This window comes from Hyperolius riggenbachi, chromosome 5 (genome assembly GCF_040937935.1).
Source record: "Hyperolius riggenbachi isolate aHypRig1 chromosome 5, aHypRig1.pri, whole genome shotgun sequence".
Classification (NCBI taxonomy): Eukaryota; Metazoa; Chordata; class Amphibia; order Anura; family Hyperoliidae; genus Hyperolius; species Hyperolius riggenbachi.
Genome location: NC_090650.1, coordinates 208,094,211 through 208,117,150, shown reverse-complemented (window position 1 = coordinate 208,117,150; position 22,940 = coordinate 208,094,211). Strand labels below are relative to the sequence as shown.

General features: G+C 42.9%; 1 protein-coding gene across 1 annotated transcript in view; it reads left to right on the top strand.

The window, feature by feature from the left end:
* The window catches only part of ANKS6 (ankyrin repeat and sterile alpha motif domain containing 6), a 119,964-nt gene that overhangs the window by 35,192 nt on the left and 61,832 nt on the right, over positions 1 to 22,940 (top strand). Inside the window, exons 4-7 of the mRNA XM_068236656.1 lie at positions 3,976 to 4,180; positions 10,052 to 10,158; positions 17,704 to 17,846; positions 21,458 to 21,668. Of these exons, the coding sequence (XP_068092757.1) occupies positions 3,976 to 4,180; positions 10,052 to 10,158; positions 17,704 to 17,846; positions 21,458 to 21,668 (666 nt within the window). The remainder of the gene's footprint in view (positions 1 to 3,975; positions 4,181 to 10,051; positions 10,159 to 17,703; positions 17,847 to 21,457; positions 21,669 to 22,940) is intronic.

The following is a 22,940-nucleotide window of genomic DNA, read 5'->3' as shown; positions in this document are numbered from 1 at the left end:
CAGTGCAGTGTTTAAATTCAATTTTGTGGCTGAGAATCCCGTTTTAAATTCTTTCACTTTTTTCAGGCTTTTTATCTTGGTACAGAATATTTTAAAATAAAAGTTTGATTGCTTTGAATCAGTTTGTCACTTAAAAGAATTTAGAAGACATAGGCTCAAACCCTAAAATCTATTCCACTGTTAAAATAATACCACACATCTTTCAGTTTATAGCCAGTTGGGCATCTAGCAGGCCATTAACGCCGAACTGTGCATGTGGCTTTGTACAGGCCAATTTTTTTCCACAAACTATTTTAACACCATACTTTGTTTGCATAGTGCCAGAAGATTCTGGAAAGCAGAAAAAGGCCACAATGTCACCGTTATGGGAAGCTAACAACCAGGGCTATTCAAAAGTGGGTGTTTTGTAAACTACCAACTTGTGTAGTTTTGCTGACATTTTTCCAAGTTTGATCGTAGCTTTAAAAATGAAATTTTTCTCAATGATGATTTGAGTTTGTCCCTACCTATTTTATATGTGACAGGGGTCCAAGCTGCAAGACACATCAAAATGTATTCTACAACTCATTATAATTTAGGTCACATATACATAATTTGATAACAAACTGGTTGCAAAGTAACCCATTACTCTCAAGTTTTTTTTGGAGTTCGTTTAGATAAGGCAGGGGTCTCAAACTCAATTTACCTGGGGGCCGCAGGAGGCAAAGTCAGGATGAGGCCGGGCCGCATAAAGGATTTCACAATCGCGGCGCATCGCAGCCTCTGCCTGCCCCTCTCACTCTTCCTTCACAGAGAGGGGCGGAAGATGCGGCGATCCGTGCGGCGATTGACGTCAGAAGGGGCAGAGCTGAAGCTGAAAGCTCTGCCCCTTCCAGGAAATGCCGGACAGATTGTAGCCCTGGTTTAGCAGCGGGGATGCGGCGGATTACTTGGCAGCACTGAAGCGAACTATAAGGAAGCTTTTGCCGGCGAGGGCCACAAAATATTGTATCGAGGGCCGCAAATGGCCCGCGGGCCGCGAGTTTGAGACCCCTGAGATAAGGGATATTAGGAGTGGGTGGTTAGGGTTAGCAGTAGTTGAGCGGTGGTTAGGATTAGGCAAAGTTAGCGGAAGGGTCAGGTGAGAATTGGGGTACAATGGGTGATGGTAGAATATTGGTTAAATTACCCATATTCTACTATACTGGATAATAGAATATCGGTAAAATGACCAATATTCTATTACCGTTATTTTGTGCCTATTAGTTATTTTTGCGCCCATTTTTCCTTGCGAAGCTTTTCTAGATGAACCCTATCTATGCCTAAGACTCCACCACAGACTCCTAACACTAATCCACCATAATCTATGCCTAACACTAATGGGCACCGCCATAGGCGCCTATGTAAAATGCAGCTAATAGCGGCTATAACAGTAAATTTGGGCACCGAGTTGCCTGGTAAAATAATTAGCACTGAATTCACCCACTATAGAAATTTATAGCAGGGGGGGCATATGGGAATCAGCGATTTGTTGCTTAGCGATCCATCATGATAGTGTCAATCTCCATACATCGCCAAACATCTTTTTACTAACTTTTGTTAAACAATGTTATTCAGTATCTTGAAAACGATAGTTGGTCATGAGAAAAAATCGCAGCAAGATCACATCGTGGGTATGGACATTCAGGCACACTGAATAGTTCAGGGACCTCATGGTCCCTTTTCAGCATTTCCTGAACAGTAGTTGCAAAGTGTAACTGACAAAATAGTGTGCAAGTGATTGGGAGGCTGGCTGGTATCTTACGATTTTGGTAATTAAACTGCCTGCCGGAAATGCTGTTGAAAACAAAGAAAACCCTGTGAATCCCCTATGAGGAGATGGACTGGGCCAAAACCTGTTCTGTCAGATTTTAACTGCCTATTTTTTTTGCGATAGTGGTCCTTTAATGTTGTCTTTGCACCACCCTTCTTATTCTATTCCTTCCCTTCTTCCTTTTGGTGTGTGAGTATGTGTATGTGTGTCTTCTTTCCTCCCCATTTCTTTACATTATCTCCTGTTAGTCATCCTATATAATAATCTGCCTGTCCCTGCGTCCTCCTTTGTTCCTGTGTCCGTGCATCAGGGTTTCCCACCGCGCATGCACGTCTGTGGGCGGGCTTCGGTAGTGGGTGTGATGGGTGCCGTGTGCGTGTGCCACACAGCTGTGGACAGCGCGTTGCCTAGCGCCGGTTATAAAAGGGTCAGGCTTTTTACTATATATTCAGGTGCTTGCGCTCTTGATTCAGCAACTATAATCATGCATCCATCTTGCCCCATTCAGGAAATCGCTCACCGGATGTTGGGGTCTCAATAGAACAGTCAGCGCTTTCGGGGTGTATGGCCCCCCGTCGCCTCCCAGGCTCACACCTCCTTTCTCTGTGCCACGTCAGATGAGGGGTTCTGTGTGTGTCTGTATCATCCTGGGGCTGGTTGCAATGGTGGGGAGAAAAACACATGGAAGGCCAGCTTCCAATAGTGTAATTCTGCGTTTCTTTACTCATAAAAAGTTAAAATTGTAAAAGAACTTGCGCAATAGGGTGTACATGTAGGTATTCCGTCATATGCTAAACCTCCTAATGTATCTCCGCCGTGCGCTCTGTTCAAAAACCACCGCTGGTGCACTAAGCTGATCTCCCCAGCCTGCGTCTAGCGTCTTACGTCACTCCGCTTTTTGCTAGCTTGCTATAATACATCATCTCAATCCTCTGCCTTTGCCTTCTGCTGTGCATTTTGCCCTATTCCTTGGATTGCTACGTTCTGGAAAGTATCACCTTACGGTATTTTACACTGCAACTTGTTTTATGGTTATTGTAGTTTATTGCTAGATTATAATGCATTTATTATTGTACCTAACAACTCTGTGTACCCATAAATGATGTATTTCATTTTTTATTTCAGTTTAAATATTACCATGTTTATGGTCTTTTTCACCCCTGTTGAACAAACAAAACAATATTATACAATTCAGTAGAAGATAGCAAACACATTATAAAAAAATCCCTTCATCAGCGTTTCGGTTGTACTGGGAAGTGAGTCTTTGTTATGACAAAACGTTTTAGTCATTTATGTATCACTAGTGACCTTAGCCCATTTAAAAACGGGCTAGGTCTGTCAGTAATCCGCCGCGCGCCTCGCGCACGCCTGCCGCGCGCGCACACATGACCGCCCCTTTTGGCTCCGTCCTCCTCCGGCTCTCGGCAGTGTCTCTGCGCGTCGTCCCTGCACATGCACAGTGCTAAAAAGCACTGACACACGGACAGACATAGGGACGCTTGCCTATTATTAGGTAGGATGACTGTGGCCATATTATATACATTGAGTGAGGTATAATCTATATACTTTACAGCTAGGCATATATAGTGAATGTCCAGCTAGACTATGGTACTCTACAGAGTCAACCTCTCTCCTTGAGTATCATACTTGATTGTACACTAAACCCAAAATAATGTGAACTTGTTACTGGAACTTCCACTCCAGTGTATGATCTGGGTTTGTATTGTTACCTGTTTGTGTTGTCGGTCACCTCTGTTATCACTGTCTGTAATCTTATTTATTGTACAGTGCTGCGCAATATGTTGGCGCTATATAAATCCAATAAATAGTAATAACCATCTGAGTCAAAGATTTTCTAGTGTGTGTACAAGGCTTTAATGTTACTTTTGGTACTATTGGGAATACTGCAATTAAAGAATATTATGCAGTATGGGCTAGCTGCAATTTTCAGACATCTGGAAAAACTCTCAGACTCTTTCTGCTTAGTATTACGCCATAAGTGCAGTTATATTTAGGAGCTTTTCATGCAGTTATCCAGAAAATGCCATAGGGTTTACCAGCTATCTCACAACATCAGATCACGTTACCAAAGTTGCACTTACCTTTTGTAAATGTTTGTGTGCTAAAAATTGAATTAATTAAAACTTGAATTTTATAAATATACGCCATCTTTACATTTCCAGGAAATTTGGCACTAATTAAGGACATTGTGGATGAGGACCCCAATCAAGTTAATGCTGTAAACGCAGATGGTGCATCTCCACTGATGATTGCCGCAGTTACTGGAAAGTTGGAACTACTGCAACTGCTTGTTGATAGGAATGCAGATATCAACAAGCAAGATAGTGTACATGGCTGGACTGCCCTAATGCAGGCCACATACCATGGGTTAGTATAGTGTTTCTTTGCTTGATTACAGCATATACTGTACCCTTTGATGTAATGTATCTAGTATCTCCTGTTGAGGTTACATTTTCTTAAGTACCGGTACCACTTATAGATTTGTTATGCTTTCCATACATGATACACTTGACCTGTTTCCACTACACGCAGATTGGATGCAGAATGGATGCAGAAAAATGGACTCCAATGAATGCCTATGGGAAAATCTGCATCAGAATCGCGTTTAGTGGAAACAGGCCCATAGGCATTCATTGGAGTCAATTTTTCTGCATCCATTCTGCATCCAATCTGCGTGTAGTGGAAACAGGCCCTATACTATATCAGAAACCAAAGATACAACAACTTGCACCAATACAAACAATATTTTATTTATTCTAGCTCTCCAATCAGCATTGTAGTGAATTATCTAGTACACTGTGAAAATTAGCTTTTACTTAACTTCACTGACATACAGTAGTACAGGCATGCAGAACATATAGGACATAACATTAGAACACATAATAGTATAATCAATTTATTCTCATGTCTTATTATAATTTTAGGTGTACTTAACCACTTCAGCTCCAAGGGGTTTTCCCCCTTAAACACCAGAGCAATTTTCACATTTCAGTGCTGCGTTCATTCATCTGCCAATAACTATCAATACGTATCACACTGAAATGACATTGTTTTCTTTTCGCCACATAGTAGTAACTGCATTTTAAAGAGAATAATAAGAAAAAAGATGGAAAAAAATGCCTTATTTCTCAGTTTTCGGCCATTATAGTTTGCCCTCTTGACATACATATTAAAATACATTGCATTTATTGCATTTTTTATGCAACATTGTATTTGGTAACTATTGGAGAGTGTGGGAGGTAAGGGACTCATTTTAAATTAATGTGTAGGATTTTTTATTAAAAAAATGTGTGTAGGCGTAATTTTAGTATTTGGCCACAAAATGTCCTCGGGCATTATTTCCTGTTAGCATACTATAGTACTGCTAACTGCGTTCCCATTCATTCATATCCCTTCTAATGATAAGCAGCGTGGGAGCGAGCACAGGAGAGAGCGGGAGTGCACAAGGGCAAGGGAGGAGTATCTACGTCCCTGCGAGGTTTAGAGAGATTTTGCAGGGAGAAAAATACTCGTCCCGGGGAGGGTAAGTGGTTAAAGATGATTTTAAAGCGGACCCGAACTCTTGCACAGCACACAGTGTAAAATCTTTATTCCACATAAAGCTGCTGAAGAAACTCATTTATCTGTGTTCTCTGTTTAGGCTGTTTGTTTAGGCTGATCAAAATGACTGCAGGCGGGCTCTGCCTAGGCAGCTCCCCATAGAGTAAACACTGAGGCTTAACCCTTTCAGTACTATATGTCCCCTTCCCCATATGTCCCCTCTGCTGCCCCTTGTGTCCCCTCCGCTTCCCCTCCCCTTCACGTGTATCGTTACATGCAGTGGCAGCACTGGCTCACCTGATCCATCAGCCCCAGCGGCGATCACAGAACTCTCCTCTGCCACACTGCTCCACTAGTGCCAGCTTCTGCTGATCTGTGCTTAGGTTCTGTGCTAATATGTACACAAAGGAGGTTAACCCTTTCTGTGCTCCCAGGAAATCAGGAAGTAAATACTGCAGGATCTCTGTTGGAGTTCTATAAGATGTAAATGTTTTTCTTTTTAAAAATGTTTTTTCTTTAAAGGTTATTATGCTGTTGATAATCTTTTAGAGCAGAGAGAAAGTTCTGAGTTTAGGTCTGATTTAATATTATATTTTTTTTGTCTTTTTTCCTACCTCTAACTATTGCTTTAGGAAAACAAATCCTTCCCTTGTAAACCAAAATGCTACATTGGTAGAGTTCATCCCCTACCAGGTGAAATGGATTGTAGTTTTTTTTCTTTAGTACTTTTCTGTTTGAGCTTGTAAAACTGGCCATTGCAGTCGGCACCAGATTAGGTAAGGTTTCTGAAACAGAAATCTGACATTTAGATGTTTGTCTAGATGTGTACACTACATGAAAACAAGAATGCTTGCACTCACAGGCATTTGGGCGGAGGTTAGACCATACTACCTTACAACAAATTAACCCTCTGCATTCTGATATTGGTTAGCAAGCAGTTGCCTCTACATATTATTGGATAATTCCTTTTGTTTAGAATAAATATCGAAATGGCATGTTCAGTGCTCTAACAACATAGCTAGCATTGCTGGTCCTACAAAAAAAACAAGGAACTTCTCTTTAACAACAGGGATTCTTAGTTACATTTACTGCAGTAACTGTATAAACTGACCAGCTTTTGCCAAAGCTTCCTTCCTCTGTTCAAACCTGCTCTATGCTGGAAAAAGCCTACCTTTTAGTTGTGCAATATACCATTCTCAAAGATGACATCTAATTTCTGTATGGGGTATGACAAAAGCTTTTGTGGAGCTACAAGCTCAGTTCTAGCTAGGTCATGGTATCTAAACTATAGCAGAGTGTGAAAGTCTAATTTGAAATATTCCTTGCATATAAATTAAACACTCATGGCAGAATATGTAAGGATTAGCTAAGGATGCAAACATATACCTTTCTGATTTGAGCACTAGCAGAGAACTGATTATGTGAAGCTATTTAAAGGACAACTGAAGTGAGTGCCATGTTTATTTCCTTTTAAACAATACCAGTTGCCTGGCATTCTGCTAATCTGGCTGCAGTAGTGTCTGAATCACACACCCGTAACAAACAGTTTTTTGTCAAAAACATCTGATCCGCATGCTTGTTCTGGGTCTATGGCTAAAAGTATTAAGGTAGCCATACATCTAGCGATGTATGGGCAGATTCGACCAAGAAACAAATCTCTCTCTAATCGAATCTGATAAGGGACTGTTTGAAGTAGTTCATTCCTACATATTGCTCTTTCACTTAGCACTCAATTACTCCATAATATCCTTCCTTTCTTATACCTAAGCATTGCTATAAGGTGTGGATATATATCTATATATACCTACTTGATTAATGGAATTATGAGAATTAACTGACTCTTACTTTATTTGCTAGAAGATAGTGACAATTGATAGTCCTTGAGGTGTATAAAATGTTGATACAAATCTGGTGAAGCAAAGTGATTTGTATTCCCAGATATATATTCTTGCACCTATAGGCTGTTCTAATATTGTTATAAGAATTTTGAAGGCTATATGGCCCCTTGTTATAAATATCGAGGTTAATAATCCACTCTTAAATTGTATGTTACACTATCTTAATATAGGCTTTTTATAAAATGAACCAATAGGTATTAAAGGCGCTAGGTATATGTGAATAATATCTTAAGTTATCTGCAATAATGTAGAGGGATTAATAAAAATTATATATACAGATGAGGAGTTTGTGTGTGAATAGTAAATAATGCTATGTTTCCATGGTAGCAGTAAACAGTACACGCTGTGGAGAGACGTACCCCGCAGACGTGCATTAGAGAAAGCGGAGGAGACGGCGTTTGATAGGTTGCCATGGAGACAAGTAAACAGTACGCGCTGCGGAGAGACGTACTCCGCAGACGTGTATTAAGTGAATGCGGAAGAGCCGGCGTTTGCCGTCACTATGGCAATAGTGACACGCTCTGTGATCACGCCCCTATACATCGGAGGCAATGTGGAATGGACTATGAGGCAGGCTTCCTCCTGACGTAGCGGGAGGGGAGGTGCGGATGACGCTAGGTTACATGCTCTGCTTCTGACCAATAGGGGAGTCCCAATGCAATCCTATGGAGATCCTCGCCGAGGACGGCGTTTCAAGAGATTTATGCTTTTTTAGGTACTTCCTTTGATCTACTATTATTAGAAGAAGGTATACTAGTCATAGTGAACTTTGTGGATGTACAGGGTTCACAGTAATAAGGGATTTTGTTCATAAGAGGAAGATAGAGTACCAAATACGATTTAAGGGATTATGATTGATGACCATTTGGACGAATAGGGATCCCAATGGTCGATGGGAGGCACCAAAAGATATGGCTCCACCCACTCCCATGGATATATAAGGGAGATGAGCAACACTGCTCATTTGATAGCTGACTTTGCTTGAGAGAACATCTCTCATTTGTTATTTTCCTTGACAATGTTGTTGTAAATAGCTGTGTGTTTCTACTATAATGCACTTTGCACCCTAGCACTTTATCTATATATACCCTGACGACGGCTCTATTTTTTATGAGCCGAAACATGTCGGTTTTGGTGCGGGGTTTTTTCTTTATTTAGGTGGGAATTACTCAGCAAAATTATTGTTTGGCTGAAGGCAGCAACCCTAGGTGGCTGGTTAATACTAATGCCCTCTGGGGTAAAGATTAATAATACTGCCCAGCGAAACAGTTGAAAAATTGGTAAAAGGAAAATTAGAAATTAATGGAAATATTATATATTGAACGATTTTAATAAACACGAAGTAAAAGTTATGTTTTATTAGGTTTCTAATAAGGTCAAATATTGTTGTTTGTAGTAAAAATCAGATGCGTGTAGTTTGAAGAGAGAGATCTGTCAGCTGCCCATACACCAAAGGCTGATTCCAGATCAATTTCATGCTGCCGCTGTGCCCCCCTGATGAAAAATGTCCCCTCGATGCCCCGTGTAAAGTATACATTACCTGTCCGCTGCCTGCGTTTGTCCCCCGCTGCCTCCAGGATATCTCTGCTGGTGCCTTTTAACAACCCAAGTGTTATAATAAAGGAAATTAAGGCCGGCACTGCAAGCGATTTGATTTATTCATAAAATTGTAATGCATCAGCATATAATACTACAGTGCGAGGCTATGCAGCAATACAAAATAGGTGCACATACTGGTCCTGGTGGGCAATTAGTGGGGCGGTGGTTGCAGGGCACCAGTAGCCTGACAGTCGTTTCACGCAGATAGTGCTTCTATGGAGGTTTAGCAAGCACTATCCACGCGAAACGGCCGTCAGGCTACTTGTGCCCTGGCCAGCACCCACTGCCCCACTGACTGCCCACCAGGACCAGTATGTTCCCCTATTCTTGTATTGCTGCACAGCCTCGCACTGTTTTATGAATAAATCAAGTCACTTGCAGTGCTGGCCTTAATTTCCTTTCTCCACTGCTGTCATTATTATAACACTTGAGTTGTTAAAAAGCACCAGCAGAGACATACAACAACCAGCCATCTTTCTGGAGCCTATATTGTTAAGAGCAGTTATTTGACTCCCGTGATCTAGGATAAAAAGTTTGCATTTAAAAAGAATAATGTCTGCAAAACACTGACAGCTTTCTAAGCACATACTTTTAATTCTAGCTCTAGTAATGATATACTCAATTATATAAAAGTACATATAAGTTTTATACGTTTTAACATGTTACATAGAGGCATTTTCATATCAGAATCAGAATTTATTTCGCCAAGTACAACGGTGGATTGTACCCGGAATGAATAAATCAAGTCGCTTGCAGTGCCAACCTTCATTTCCTTTCTCCATTGCCAACATTTAATCCTCTTGGTCAGAGCAAGCAAAGTATGGACCCTTAGGCCCCATTCACACTTGCAAAATGCAAAACACTAGCGATTTTGCTAGCGCTTTGCTCTGGCGATTTTTGGCGATTAATGCCAAAAATCGCCATTCACACTCGCAGGCGATTAACGCAAATCGCCCAAGTGAAAACGGGCCCATAGGTTTCTATTGCACTAGCGCTTTCAAAAGCGCAAGCGCTTGAGCGTTTTGCCGAATTCGTCGGCAAAACGCTCAGGTATGAACAGGGCCTTAGTGAGCCTGCTGATCCTGGTAGGTCCAGTTGCAGCCCTGCTACGCTGCAGTGCCAATGCTTTGTTATATCTTCTTCCACATTAGAAATAACGAATCCTGCTAAACTAAATTCATTTTTTTTGTTTTTAAATTAGGAATAAAGAAATTGTGGTTTACCTCCTAAACCAAGGTGCTGACGTCAACCTGCGAGCGAAAAATGGCTACACGGCTTTTGACTTGGTCATGCTGCTTAATGATCCGGGTATTATTATTTTCCTTCGCCATTTTCCTTCAGATTCTTACAACTATACCTTATACAACAACTCTGTGTGTTATTTAACAGATCTCTGCACTTTCAACACATTTTGTCTGCAAAAGCTAATGTTAGAATGAGTGGTTCTGTAGTATCCTGAATCTGCATAAAGATTGACTACAGACGTTTAGTTTTTCCAGACAGTGTTCTTGGATGGATTCATGACCAAGTTTACTTTGCTTTTCTAATCTGGAGCAGATTGGCAGATATGTGATCCTACAGACCTCTACTGGATGTATTAAGGTGGCTACTAATGATACAATTTGCTGAACAATCGTTTTGAGCATTTATTAATATGAACAATCAGAAATGAATATTCGGGACCACTACTTTACAAAATTCTCCTAGCCAATTCAGTTAGATTGACGGGATCGATCTGAAATCGGATTGATTTCATTAATCCGATCAGATTGGTTAGGACATTTATGTCCTTTAATGGTCCCAAACAGTAATTTCTGATCATTTGTACGAATAATCATTTGTAAATTATTGTTTGCCAAATTATATTGTTAGTGGCCACCTTTAGAAACTGTCTACTATTAGGTGGCAGGAGTTTGGACCATGGTGGTGGTTGCTGGAATGCTAGTGAATGAAGCAGTTTGCCGCAATTGCATCCTTGCATACACAGACATACTGCTATCATCTTTTACATTTGCACAACCACTGTTTATATACAATGGCCTCAGTTCACCAAGCATTACTGCACTCGGCAATGCAGAAAAAAGCTGATTTACTGCACAGTTTGAAAAATGTTAATTCACTAAACGTATTACCGCATTAAACCGCATTCAAAAGTAAAATTACAGACTAGTGAGGTAAATTACCAACTTGTGGTAAATACCTCAATAAATGTCAAGAAATGGCAATTTACATACGCTGCAGTATATCAAGTGAGAGTGTTCAGTTTTTAAGGACAGCGTGTAGCTGGCGGTAACTTACAATCAGATAAGTGGACAGACCTAGCAGAGAGCCAATAGGAAGAGCCTCCCCATTCCTGCTTTTCACCCCATTTTCCTGGACCAAACATGGCGGCATACCTATGGGTATTGGCTCCGCCCCCGAATCCTGATAGGACAGATCACCTATAAGTTTTCCAGAACCACCCCCCTCCAGCCATTCTTTTTTCTTTCCTCGAATGGACAGTTTCACCTGTATTTGTTTTCTAAAGTTTGTTTTTTTCTTTTGTTCGTTTATTTTCCCTTTAGGTTCTTTATCCTACCTGTGCAGCGGGTTCAGCCTCTCCCGCTTTAGAGGGTTGTCCTGTACCCTTAAACAGGGTTTAATGGCGTCCTCTGTGTGTACCAGCATATCGGCTGGTGGTGCGGCTTGCCCTGTTTTGTGATGGCGCCGCCTGACCCCTCTGTGCGCGCATAGTGACGTAGGGTCTCGCGAGAGGCGAGAGTTGGTGTCACTGCGCGCTGATTGGCCGAACGCCCGCATATGGGCGTTCAGGAAGCGCAGGCCGATGGCTGCACGCTGTTCCTGGCGTCTCTGCACGGAGGAGCTGCGGTGAGCTGCAGGGAGCATTACTGAAGCCTTGGCTACAAATTCTCCTGCGGGGAGATACTTCTGGCACTCGGCCTGTGGATTGAGCTATTGCTGGTCTTCGGGACAAAGGTAAAGAGCAGATGACATTGCTGTGATGGATTTTATGTGCCCTGATTTGTGTCAGCTTCATTGTAATGTGCCTTATCCTTTCTCTTAAACAGAGAGATGGATACTGTTGGGCAGGCAGAGGAGGTGGTCATTAACAGGTATAGACTGCTAAATGCAGTCTTTCTGTTTTACACACAAGGGTGTTAAGCTTTAATGTCCTGGCACAGGGTTCCTCTGGAAAGTATTTTAAAAAAAGAGTGCAGTTTCCCCTTGATTATTGATTTATGGGAAGGAAATTGGAACATACATATATGTTTTGTTCATGTTTATGCAGCCCGGGGGAAGGAGGAAGTCACCAAGCGGTGCCCAAGAACCGTTCCCCATCTAAGACCCGACGGTCAAGATCACGATCGAGGGATAGAAGCAGGAGCCATCGGTCCCGCAACAAATCAGCTAAAAGAAAGAAGTCTTCTAGAGATCGAAGGAGCAGGTCCCGGAGCAGGAGCCGGAGAAGCAGAAGGCAGTACAGAGATTCTTCAAGGAGAAGGGATTACCACTCCAGGTCGAAATCTAGGCACAGACGTTCCAGGGACTCTAGAAGAAGGCGGTCTCCTGAACGGAGCCGTTATTCTCCATACAGGGAGAAGGGACGTTATGACTACATGTCCCCGAAAAGGGCCCGTAAAGATTGGAACATTTCTCCAGAGTCAGATGCCCTTGAGCCATTTCAGAGGCCAACTCAGAACCAGTGCTGGTCATGTACCCAGCCGGCTATGCCGGATAAGAGGGTCTGTGAATCCTGTTTTACAGAATTAGGGAGAGATAGAGACACTGATAATCAGCAGGTCCTAGACTTTATTCAACAGGCAGTCCAAGAGACCTTTCAGAGAATGATGCCTCCACAACCGGCGGCAGCTGCAGTACCTCAGGCTGTAGTAGAGGACCCCCTCTCTCAGGAGGAAGGGTTGTAAGGGGGTTTTAACTTCACCCTAGTGCCAGCTTTCTTGAACGCTATTAAATCAGCCATTGACTGGCAGGAAGAGAAGAGTTCAGCTCAGGAACCGGATAGATATTATCCACACCTGGAACAGCAGCCGAAAGCTTTCCCTTTTATGAAGATCATTAAGGAGGTGATCATGAAAGAATGGAGCAAGGTGGAGCAGAAGGCATCACTTAATAACAGATTCTCGAAACTGTACCCATTAAGACAAGAGGATACAAAGATTCTGGATTCTGCACCAGTGGTAGACGCCTCAATCATCAGATTGGCTAAGCATGTTACGCTGCCTATGGAAGATGCAATAGCCTTCAAAGAACCATCAGATAGGAAGATTGACACAGATGTCAAGAAAGCTTTCTTAGGGGCGGGAGCCGCATGCAAGCCAGCTGTCGCTTTAACCTCTTTGGCTAAGGCTACCCGTGTTTGGGTGGACAACATTGAGTTGGCTTTGGATTCAGGTGCAGACAAGCAGGAAATAATTAAAGCACTAGAGGAACTGAAGTTGACTGGAGACTTTATGGGTGAGGCAGCATTTGATGTCATCAGATCTGCGGCAAGGTCGATGTTATACAGTGTGACGGCCAGAAGGGCTCTCTGGCTGAAACCATGGTCCGCGGATTCAGCTTCCAAAGCAAACTGGTGCAAGATTCCTTTCGATGGGGCATACCTGTTCGGCCCTCAGATGGATAATGCAATCTCGAAGGTGACAGGTGGGAAGTCAGGTCTGATTCCACAAGACCGGAAACAGAGACCATTCAGGCAGCAGGTTCCTAAAAGGATTCCGGGCAACAGATTTCAACAATCAAGGTCGTACAGGCCAAATAAGCAGTTTAACAGAAACTGGAAGGGCACTCAGGCCACCTTTGCGAGGAATCTGAAAAATAAGACCTCGTCCGATGCCCATCAAGGTCAAAAGCGTTTTTGATGGGACGTCCACTCAAGATTTCCAAGTGGGAGCCAGGCTACACCTTTACTGGAAGTCTTAGGTGGGATTAATCGAAGACCCATGGGTAGTGAACACCCTAAAAGAAGGACACGCCTGGAAGTTCAGCAGAAGGCCTCCTCACTTCAGGTTCACATCCACAAGGATTCCTCAGGACAAAGAGCGGTATCTCGTCCTGATGGAGTTCGTACAGACATTATTAAGGGAGGAAGCTATTGTTCCCATTTCATCCAAGGAAAGTCAGGAGGGAATCTTTTCTCCACTATTCTTGGTAAAAAAGTCATCAGGAGGCTGGAGGCCAGTTCTCGATCTAAAGTTCCTGAACAAGCACATAAGGGTGAAGCACTTCAAAATGGAGTCCTTACAGTCAATAACTTCGATGATAACCGTAGGAGACTGGATGTCAACGGTGGATTTATCGGATGCCTATCTGCACATCCCCATCAGGAAAGAATTCCAGAGGTTTCTCAGATTTTCAGTGGAAGGGAGATGCTACCAGTTTCGGTGCCTACCCTTTGGCCTGTCCACAGCTCCGAGAACCTTCACCAAGATACTGCTGCCGGTGATTGCGTATCTGAGGGTCCAGGGATTGAGAGTTTATCACTACCTGGACGATATCCTTTTGCTCCATCAGGACTACCAAACCTTGTTACAACATCAAGAGACCTTACTCCATTTACTCCGGCATCTGGGTTGGCTGGTCAACATCAAGAAGAGCCAACTTGTGCCTTCCCAGGACTTAGTGTTTCTAGGAGCAAGGTTCCGGACAGTTCAGAACCAAATTTGCTTACCAGACCAGAAGGTATGTGCGATCCAGAACAAAGTTCGGAAGATTCTACAGGTCTCAAGTGTATCAGCAAGGTGCTGTCTAAGTCTGTTGGGGACTATGTCATCTGTAATACCAATGGTGAAGTGGGCCCACTGGTTTTTCAGGAGGTTCCAGAACTTCTTCCTAAATCACTGGAACAAGAAGAACCTGAGTCAGAGGTTTTTCCTGCCTCTAGAGGTAAAGAAGTCCCTCCTCTGGTGGACCAAGGAGCAGAATTTGAGAAATTACCTTCAAATTCAGATGGATCCTCCAGTAGTGATTACTACGGATGCCAGTATCAGGGGCTGGGGAGCCCATTGCAACGGGATCCATGTACAAGACAGATGGAGGTCTGTACAGGAGGGGGTACCGTCCAATCTCCTGGAATTAAGAGCGGCATTCATGGCGTTGAAGGCCTTTCAGCACCTGGTCTATGGGAAGTCAGTAATGCTGAAGATAGACAATGTAACTGCAGTGGCCTATATCAGACGGCAGGGGGGGACAAGAAGTCGGTCCTTCCTCCAGGAGACTGTCCATCTCATGACCTGGGCGATAAGAAACGTGTCAGACCTGTCAGCAACCTATTTGCCGGGGGAGCAGAATACTTTGGCGGATCATCTGAGCAGGAAGTTTGCGGATCCCCACGAGTGGTCCTTGGACAAGAAGATCTTTGTCAAGATAACCAAGAGGTGGGGTCAGCCACAGATAGATTTATGGGCTTCGCCGCAGAACAAGAAGGTCCAGAAGTTCTTCCGTTTTCATCATCCCGCTGCAGCGGGAGTGGACTGTCTGGTTCAGCCATGGGACTTCACACTAGGATATGCCTTCCCTCCGTTTCCTCTCATTCCGAGATTCCTTCAGAGGCTGTGCAGAGAGTCATGCACGATCATCGCTATCCTTCCCTTCTGGCTCTGGAGGCCATGGTTCACCCTGGCAACATTTCTCAGCATGGAAGATCCAATCAGGTTACCAGCAAATTACAACCTTCTGTCTCAAGGGAATCTCCTGCATCCGAGAGTCAAAGAGCTGAATTTAGCGGCCTGGAGGTTGAGAGGAAGAGGTATGCAGACATCGGTTGTTCCAGCCAAGTGATAGAAACCCTGCTGAAGGCAAGAAAACCTTCCACAAACTCCACCTACTACCGTATTTGGGAAAGGTTTGTGGGTTACGCACTAGGAGTTGGAGTGGATAGCATGAATCCGGAAGTCCAACACATCCTTGATTTTCTTCAGACAGGAGTGGAAAAAGGCCTCAGTGTGGTGGCAATAAAAGTTCAAATTTCTGCCCTGTCAGCATTAACAGGTCATCGATGGGCCACTCACCCTATAGTGATGCAATTTATCCAGGCAATTCTTAAAATGCGTCCTCCCAGGAAGCCCTTCTTTCCAAAGTGGGACCTGTCCTTGGTACTGGAGGTCTTGTCCTCGCCTCCATTCTTTCCTCTGCAGTCCTTGTCATTAGAAGATCTAACGCTGAGAACAGTCTTCCTAACAGCGATGGCCTCGGGAAAAAGAGTGTCAGATCTCCAAGCTCTGGGCTGCTCTGGCAACCTCTTGGAATTCTTCCCAGACAGGGTCGTTATTAGGCCAGTGCTGCAGTTTGTTCCGAAAGTAGCCTCAACGTTCCACATAAATCAGGAGCTTTCTTTACCTACTCTTCTGGTGGAGGAAAGTTATCATCCTTTAGACGTAGGGCAGTCCATAAGACTGTATCTGGAAGCTACAGCTTTGTTCAGAACCTCAGAATATCTGTTCATCAACTTCAGAGGCCCCAGGAAGGGAATGCCAGTAACCTCTAGAACTATAGCTTCGTGGCTGGTAAAGACCATACAGAGGGCCTATATTCTTAAGAAATTACCTGTACCTACGGAAATTCGGGCTCATTCTACCAGGGGCATGGCCGCTTCCTGGGCTTGTTTTTCTAAGGTCTCTGTAGAGTCTATTTGTAGAGCAGCAGGATGGTCTTCCGTTAATACTTTTTTAAGGCATTACCATGTTGACCCTGCTTCTTTGTCATCTGTGGATTTTGGGAGAGCTGTCTTGTCTGTATGAATAAAGTGTTAATTTTTGCAACAGTTCCCTCCCTCAAGCGTGATTTGTTATGTCCCATAGGTATGCCGCCATGTTTGGTCCAGGAAATCGGAAAATTGATACTTACCTTCCGTAATTTTCCTTTCCTGGATCAAACGATGGCGGCATACGAATCCCTCCCTCTTGTCCATTCGAGGCCTGATTTTCACCAGAATGGCTGGAGGGGGGTGGTTCTGGAAAACTTATAGGTGATCTGTCCAATCAGGATTCGGGGGCGGAGCCAATACCCATAGGTATGCTGCCATCGTTTGATCCAGGAAAGGAAAATTACGGAAGGTAAGTATCAATTTTCCGATTTATCTGATGCACTGACTTGCGGGACATGAGAACAGCAGTGCAAGAGAAATAGACATTCAAAGAGGCTTTTCTGTATTCCTTTAGATGTGCAGATTTATATACTGATACACAGAGACCTTTAGTGGCATTTATGCACATCTAAAGGGATGTCAGGGATGCACAGGGCCGCATATGGAACGGCTCACACAGACACTACAAGAAGAATCACAGCTTGCAGCCAGACCTCCTCCACAGCTGGTGAGAGATTACTGAGCAGGGCTTAGTGAATTATAGCATAATTTGTTGGTAAATTACTGAACTTAAAAAACAGCATGTGAGGAAATCTTAGTAAATATGGAAAATAAATGTAAAATACAGAATGTGGTATTTTACTGACCTGATTTATTTTACTGAACAGTGAATTGAGGCCTATATATACGTGCTGTTTAGTACCTCTTATAACAGTAACAATATTATCGATTCTACATGAAGTAATGGTATAATATATCAGGTATGTTATTATCTGTGTTGAGCAGGGAAATCACATAACGGAAGGTTAAACGGTGGATACATTAAACCCACCATCTGTTATTAGGCACCTGTATTTACTTATAAGTTGCCAAGTGATTGATTGTCAGCTCTTGCGTTTGATTTGCCCACTACTGCTTCCATTTCTTTGGTACTGGAGATTTGTATGTAATGCAAATTCGCTCTTCAAAACGGTGTATCATATTGTAGTTACCGTGACGAACCTAGTGCCATTTGTTTGAATTCCTTGCAGACACGGAGCTTGTGCGACTGTTGGCATCTGTCTGCCTGCAGGTAGACAAGGAGAAGTCAAAGCAGAAGAGTAAATTTCACAATTCCAAAAGCAGAGAGTCTTATAACATCCCACTTCCAGTTGAAGACAAAGCTGGCTTAAAGGTAGTGTATAACTTGCCAGTTAATGTATTGTTGTGAATAAATTGTATTTGTGGTACTTGAAATCTGTGAAATGGTAGTATATTTATGACTAAAGATAGATAGGCTAACACTACATGATTTTTTTAATAGGTTAGACATAAGATAAAATACTGAATGTAACAAAAATTCCGAAAAATGAGGGCCTACTCATATTTTTATTGAAATATCAAACAAGTATTGATTGAACATGCCCTTTGTTTCCCAGTTGATGCTGGGGGTGGGTGGAGCATAACCAGGGCTGTGGCGTCAGAGTCGAGGAGTCGGGGCAATTTTGGGCACCCGGAGTCGTAATTGGAGTCGGAGTCATTGATTTCATAAACTGAGGAGTCGGAGTCAGATGATTTTGGTACAAAATCCACAGCCCTGTTAAGTATTAGACTATGGAGTCGGAGCAATTTTGGGTACCTTGAGTCGGAGTCGTGGTTTCATAAACTGAGGAGTCGGAGTTGGAAGATTTTTGCACCGACTCCACAGCCCTGAGCATAACGCAAGCTGCAGCTGCATTACTTGTGCTGCACAGGAGGTACAGAGCTAGTATTTGTGGTAATTTAATCAATATTAGACAAGATTACTGTTGAAATATTGTCTGATTTTTTTAAAATTTTTTTTTTTGCTACTTGGATGGAATAAATATTTAAGCAATTTCTGCATAAATCCAGGTGGAGACCCGGTTATTCTTTTCTTTGAAATATTGTCCGATACCTACTGGTGCAAGATGAGGACGTGGTGGTGGTGAGGGGCTTACCTTTATTATTCTATATTATCCATCCACCGTAGGTACAGCCATTTGGTTTTTTACTAGTCTTAGAGGACAGAAGTATAGGTGAATTATGTTTATAAATTCACTTACCCTTTCATTAAAGAGAATCTGTATTGTTAAAATCGCACAAAAGTAAATGTACCAGTGTGTTAGGGGACATCTCCTATTACACTCTGTCACAATTTCGCCGCTCCCCGCCGCATTAAAAGTGGTTAAAAACAGTTTTAAAAAGTTTGTTTATAAACAAACAAAATGGCCACCAAAACAGGAAGTAGGTTGATGTACAGTATGTCCACACATAGAAAATACATCCATACACAATCAGGCTGTATACAGCCTTCCTTTTGAATCTCAAGAGATCATTTGTGTGTTTCTTTCCCCCTGCAGCTATCTTCCACTGAAGTGTCAGGCTGTTTCTTACTGCAGAGTGCAGACAGCTCTGCCTGTATGTAATTCATCAGTATGTGAAAGCCCAGCCAGCTCAAATGACGATTTATCCAGCTTGTAAAAGATAATAGAGCAGAGAGAAGCTGCCCTAATCTAAATAACACACAGGCAGTGTGCAGAAAGGGGCCTGGAGGGGGGAGATGCATCACAGAACCACAACACTGAAGAACTTGGCAGCCTTCCAGACACAGACTGACAAGTCTGACAAGAGAGAGATAAGTTGATTTATTACAGAGATGGTGATAGTAGAACGTGCTGCAGTAAGCCAGAACACATTAGAATAGCTTTTGGAACTTGTAGGATGATACGCAATTTTTGTTACGGAGTCTCTTTAAGGCCTCTTTCACACTATCGCGTCCCATTGCGGTACTCACCCACTCTGCTCCCATGTCACAGTGGCCATTAGTCTTTGTGAGACTGGCCACACTGCCCGTGGTTCAATGCAATGCGATTGAAGCGCTTCCAACTATGCAGAGGCAACACACTCTCTGCAGTGTGTTGGCGAGCAGTACAAACAGTACCACTCGGCACGTAATTGCATTGGAGTCAATGGCACTGCAATAATCTATTTAGATTGTTGCGGTAGCAGTGCAGCGTGCATGTGACCTAAGACTTAAAGCCTTGTCCACTTTCATAGCTATCTAATCTGAAAACAAATGTCCATTAACGTGCATACTAGCTGACATGTCAAATGAGGAGGTAAGCATGTGTATGGAAAGTACCAAGCATACAAATAACTAAGCTATGTTCCATTTTGTCTTTTTCTACCTGAAAGAGTTAAACATTCATGTATGCTAGTGACAGATTTTCTCTAGTCAGAGCCCAATTGGACTATAATGTAACCCTCACTGGTAGGGAATTACTCTTTCCGGGAAGAGAACAGCTTCTGAGATCAGGGCGATGGATAAAAAAGGTCAACAGTTCATAGATTTTAGCTCTGGGAAACTGATACATGCCTCACCAGGAAAGCTCCTGCTGGTCTCCTGACCTTTTATTTACTGTTTAGAACCTTCTCTTCTTATATGGATCTGAAGTCTTGTCTTTCTTTCTGTTCCTCCTGTCCTCCTGTCTGTTTGTTCTGCTGCTTCTGGGAATGACAATAGTAATTGAGTATTAGCCATATTGCTACCCTTACCTTCTTCTAGTATCTGTAAGCAGAAGGTTTGGGACATGGTGAGAGGATCTTCACCACTGTGCCAGGCAAGAAAACACCTTAAAGGAACACTTTCAAAACAAGTGTTCTAAAATGACAATGTACAAATAATAAAGTAGCTGTGTAAACATTTTCCTACTTTTCATGTTAAAATATCAGAGGCAAAAGCTTTAATTAATTGTGTGTTAGTTATGTTTGGAATGTCTCATTTGCATAGGTGAATCTCTGCAGTCTGACATGCTAAGAACAGTGCAATATTGAAGCAGAATTACATGCAATGGCTCTGGTGTCGGATTTTCCATACTACAGTATTACAAATGTTTATGTTGCACATAAGATACATTTCCTCTGCTTTTTTCAGAGAGCTCTCAGAGACAGGCAGCTGCCGAGAGCTTTCTCTCACACACAGGTCTCTCTCACACACAGGGTGAACAGATGTAGTGTGAGGGAATTTCCCCCTTCCCCTCATGATGTAGTCCGTCAGATTTGTCCTTCACTGAAGTGTAAGGACTTTGATAACAGTAAACAAAGAGATAAGCATTCAAATGTATACACCTGTACTTAACAGCACTTCCCAAACAATTTCTATCTCAATTGGAAAAAGCATGTTAAAGAGACTCTGTAACAAAATTTTCCTTTACCTGTTCTAATGTGGTCTGTCTTACTGCAGCCTTTCCTAGTTGCACAGTGGCTGTATTATCTCTGTTGTATAATCTAATCTTCTTTCCTCTGATGGCTTTGTCGGGCTCAGGCACGCAGGCAGGAATGTGCTGTTCTGCTTGTGATAGGATAGAAGCTATACACACCCTCTCCACGCCCCCTGCAGGTTCTGTGTGAGTCACAGACTGAGCTCCTCTCAGCCTATCACACTCTGGTTAGCAGCCATGTCTTTTGTTTGTAAACACTGCCTAAAACTGGCAATTACAAGCCAGGATTGCAGCATGGAGTGGCAAAAACAGCACAGAGGGGCCCAGGAGAACATAATGAATAAAATGGTATGCTTTTTATTGTAAGAATTTTAGAGTACAGATTCTCTTTAATCGATAGTGTTCCTTTAAAAGTAAAGGAAAGCAATGGAGCCTTTCTCTGGTGGTGGGAATCTGCCTTTCTCTACTACTACGGATGCCTAGAGTTCCACCGTAATTTTAACTATGGTTACCTTTTGCATATACTGTATGAATGTATGTATGCATGTTATTATTTCTTTTCCAGTCATGGTGGAATAGGATGTCAAATCGTTTTCGTAAGCTGAAGCTCACTCAGACCCTGAGACATGGCTTCTCTACCAACCGTCTTGTACCTTTGACGGAAAATGCCAGTGCATCTCTTGATTCCATGATAAGAACACCTTCTCAAACGGATACAAGCAACCCTCGGAGATCTGATTCTACTACAGCTTGGGCAGCTTCTACTACTGACAGTGGTAAGTTTGTGCCAACAACAAAGTAGTTCACAAAGTAGTTGATTATACCTGTTTATAGTCAGTATTATATAGTCAACAAAGGAAAGAGTTGGTCATCTGTTAAAACATAGAGGGAGTCTCCAACCATCTAATTACAGTCTACCATACATCCCCCCCCCCCCAAAAGGGATACGAGATTTGGACGCCACCATAGGCCGCAATGTGATTTACGGCAATAACGGCACTCAGTGAGTAGTTTGGTTGCCGGCAAAAGATTGAGCCCAAACTATGATAAAAACTGCATCATTTCTTGGGCAGCAAAAGCTGGAGGCCGAATTATGTCTTACCCCACTGAACTACGGTTGGGAGGGGGAATAGTAATTAACGTCACTGGGAAATTTTCCACAGCAGAGTGAGCCATTTTTCAGCATCACCCTGCGCCCAAATTTCCTGGTGCCTTCATTTCATATATACATTACAGTGTTGTGAAATCTCACCATAAAAGTAGTACTCAACAGTCTTTTGAGACAGACACCAGCAGTTAAGATAACTATCTTAAGGGATACTGTACATCCAGCAATTAAAAAAAAGTTTAACTCGCCTGGGACTTCTTCCAGTCCCTAGAAGTCGTTGAGTCCCATGGCGTCGTTCCCCTCTGAGCCAGGCCCCGTCTCTCCCCTCCATAAGATTGGCGGGTCGGGATCTTCTGTGTGGGCTCACTGTTCACCTTTCGTGATTGCTCTCCCATCGCCGGGAGTGCTCTGCGCTTGTGCAGTTCAGGGAGAAAGGAACTGTGCAAGCGCACAGCACTCCCAGCGACAGGAGCGTGATCACAAGAGGCGCACGGCGAGTGGGTTGCGATCTTACGGAGGGGAAAGCGGAGACCTTGCCCAGAGTGGAACAGTGTGTGGGACCTAACAACTTCTAGGGACTGGGAGAAGCCACTGGTAATTGAAACATTTTTTTATTTTTAATGCCAGATGTATCCTTCAGGGCCTGAGCCCCTTAACGCAGTTGTGTTCGATTTTTAGTTACACATCAATGTTACAGATGATTAAAAGTGCACAGAACCTAACAAAACTGCGTTAGTGTGCTCAGGTCCTTAGGCCCTGAGCCCACTGATGCAGCTGTATCCACTTCTGTCCGCTTTTCAGCATCTGTAATATTGATGTATAACTGAAAAGCAGACACAACTGCATCAGTGGGCTCAGACCCTGAATCTTTATTGAAAACAATAAAAATTATAAATCCAAAATGCTAGCTTGTGACATAATTAGTTGGGAATTGTCAGTA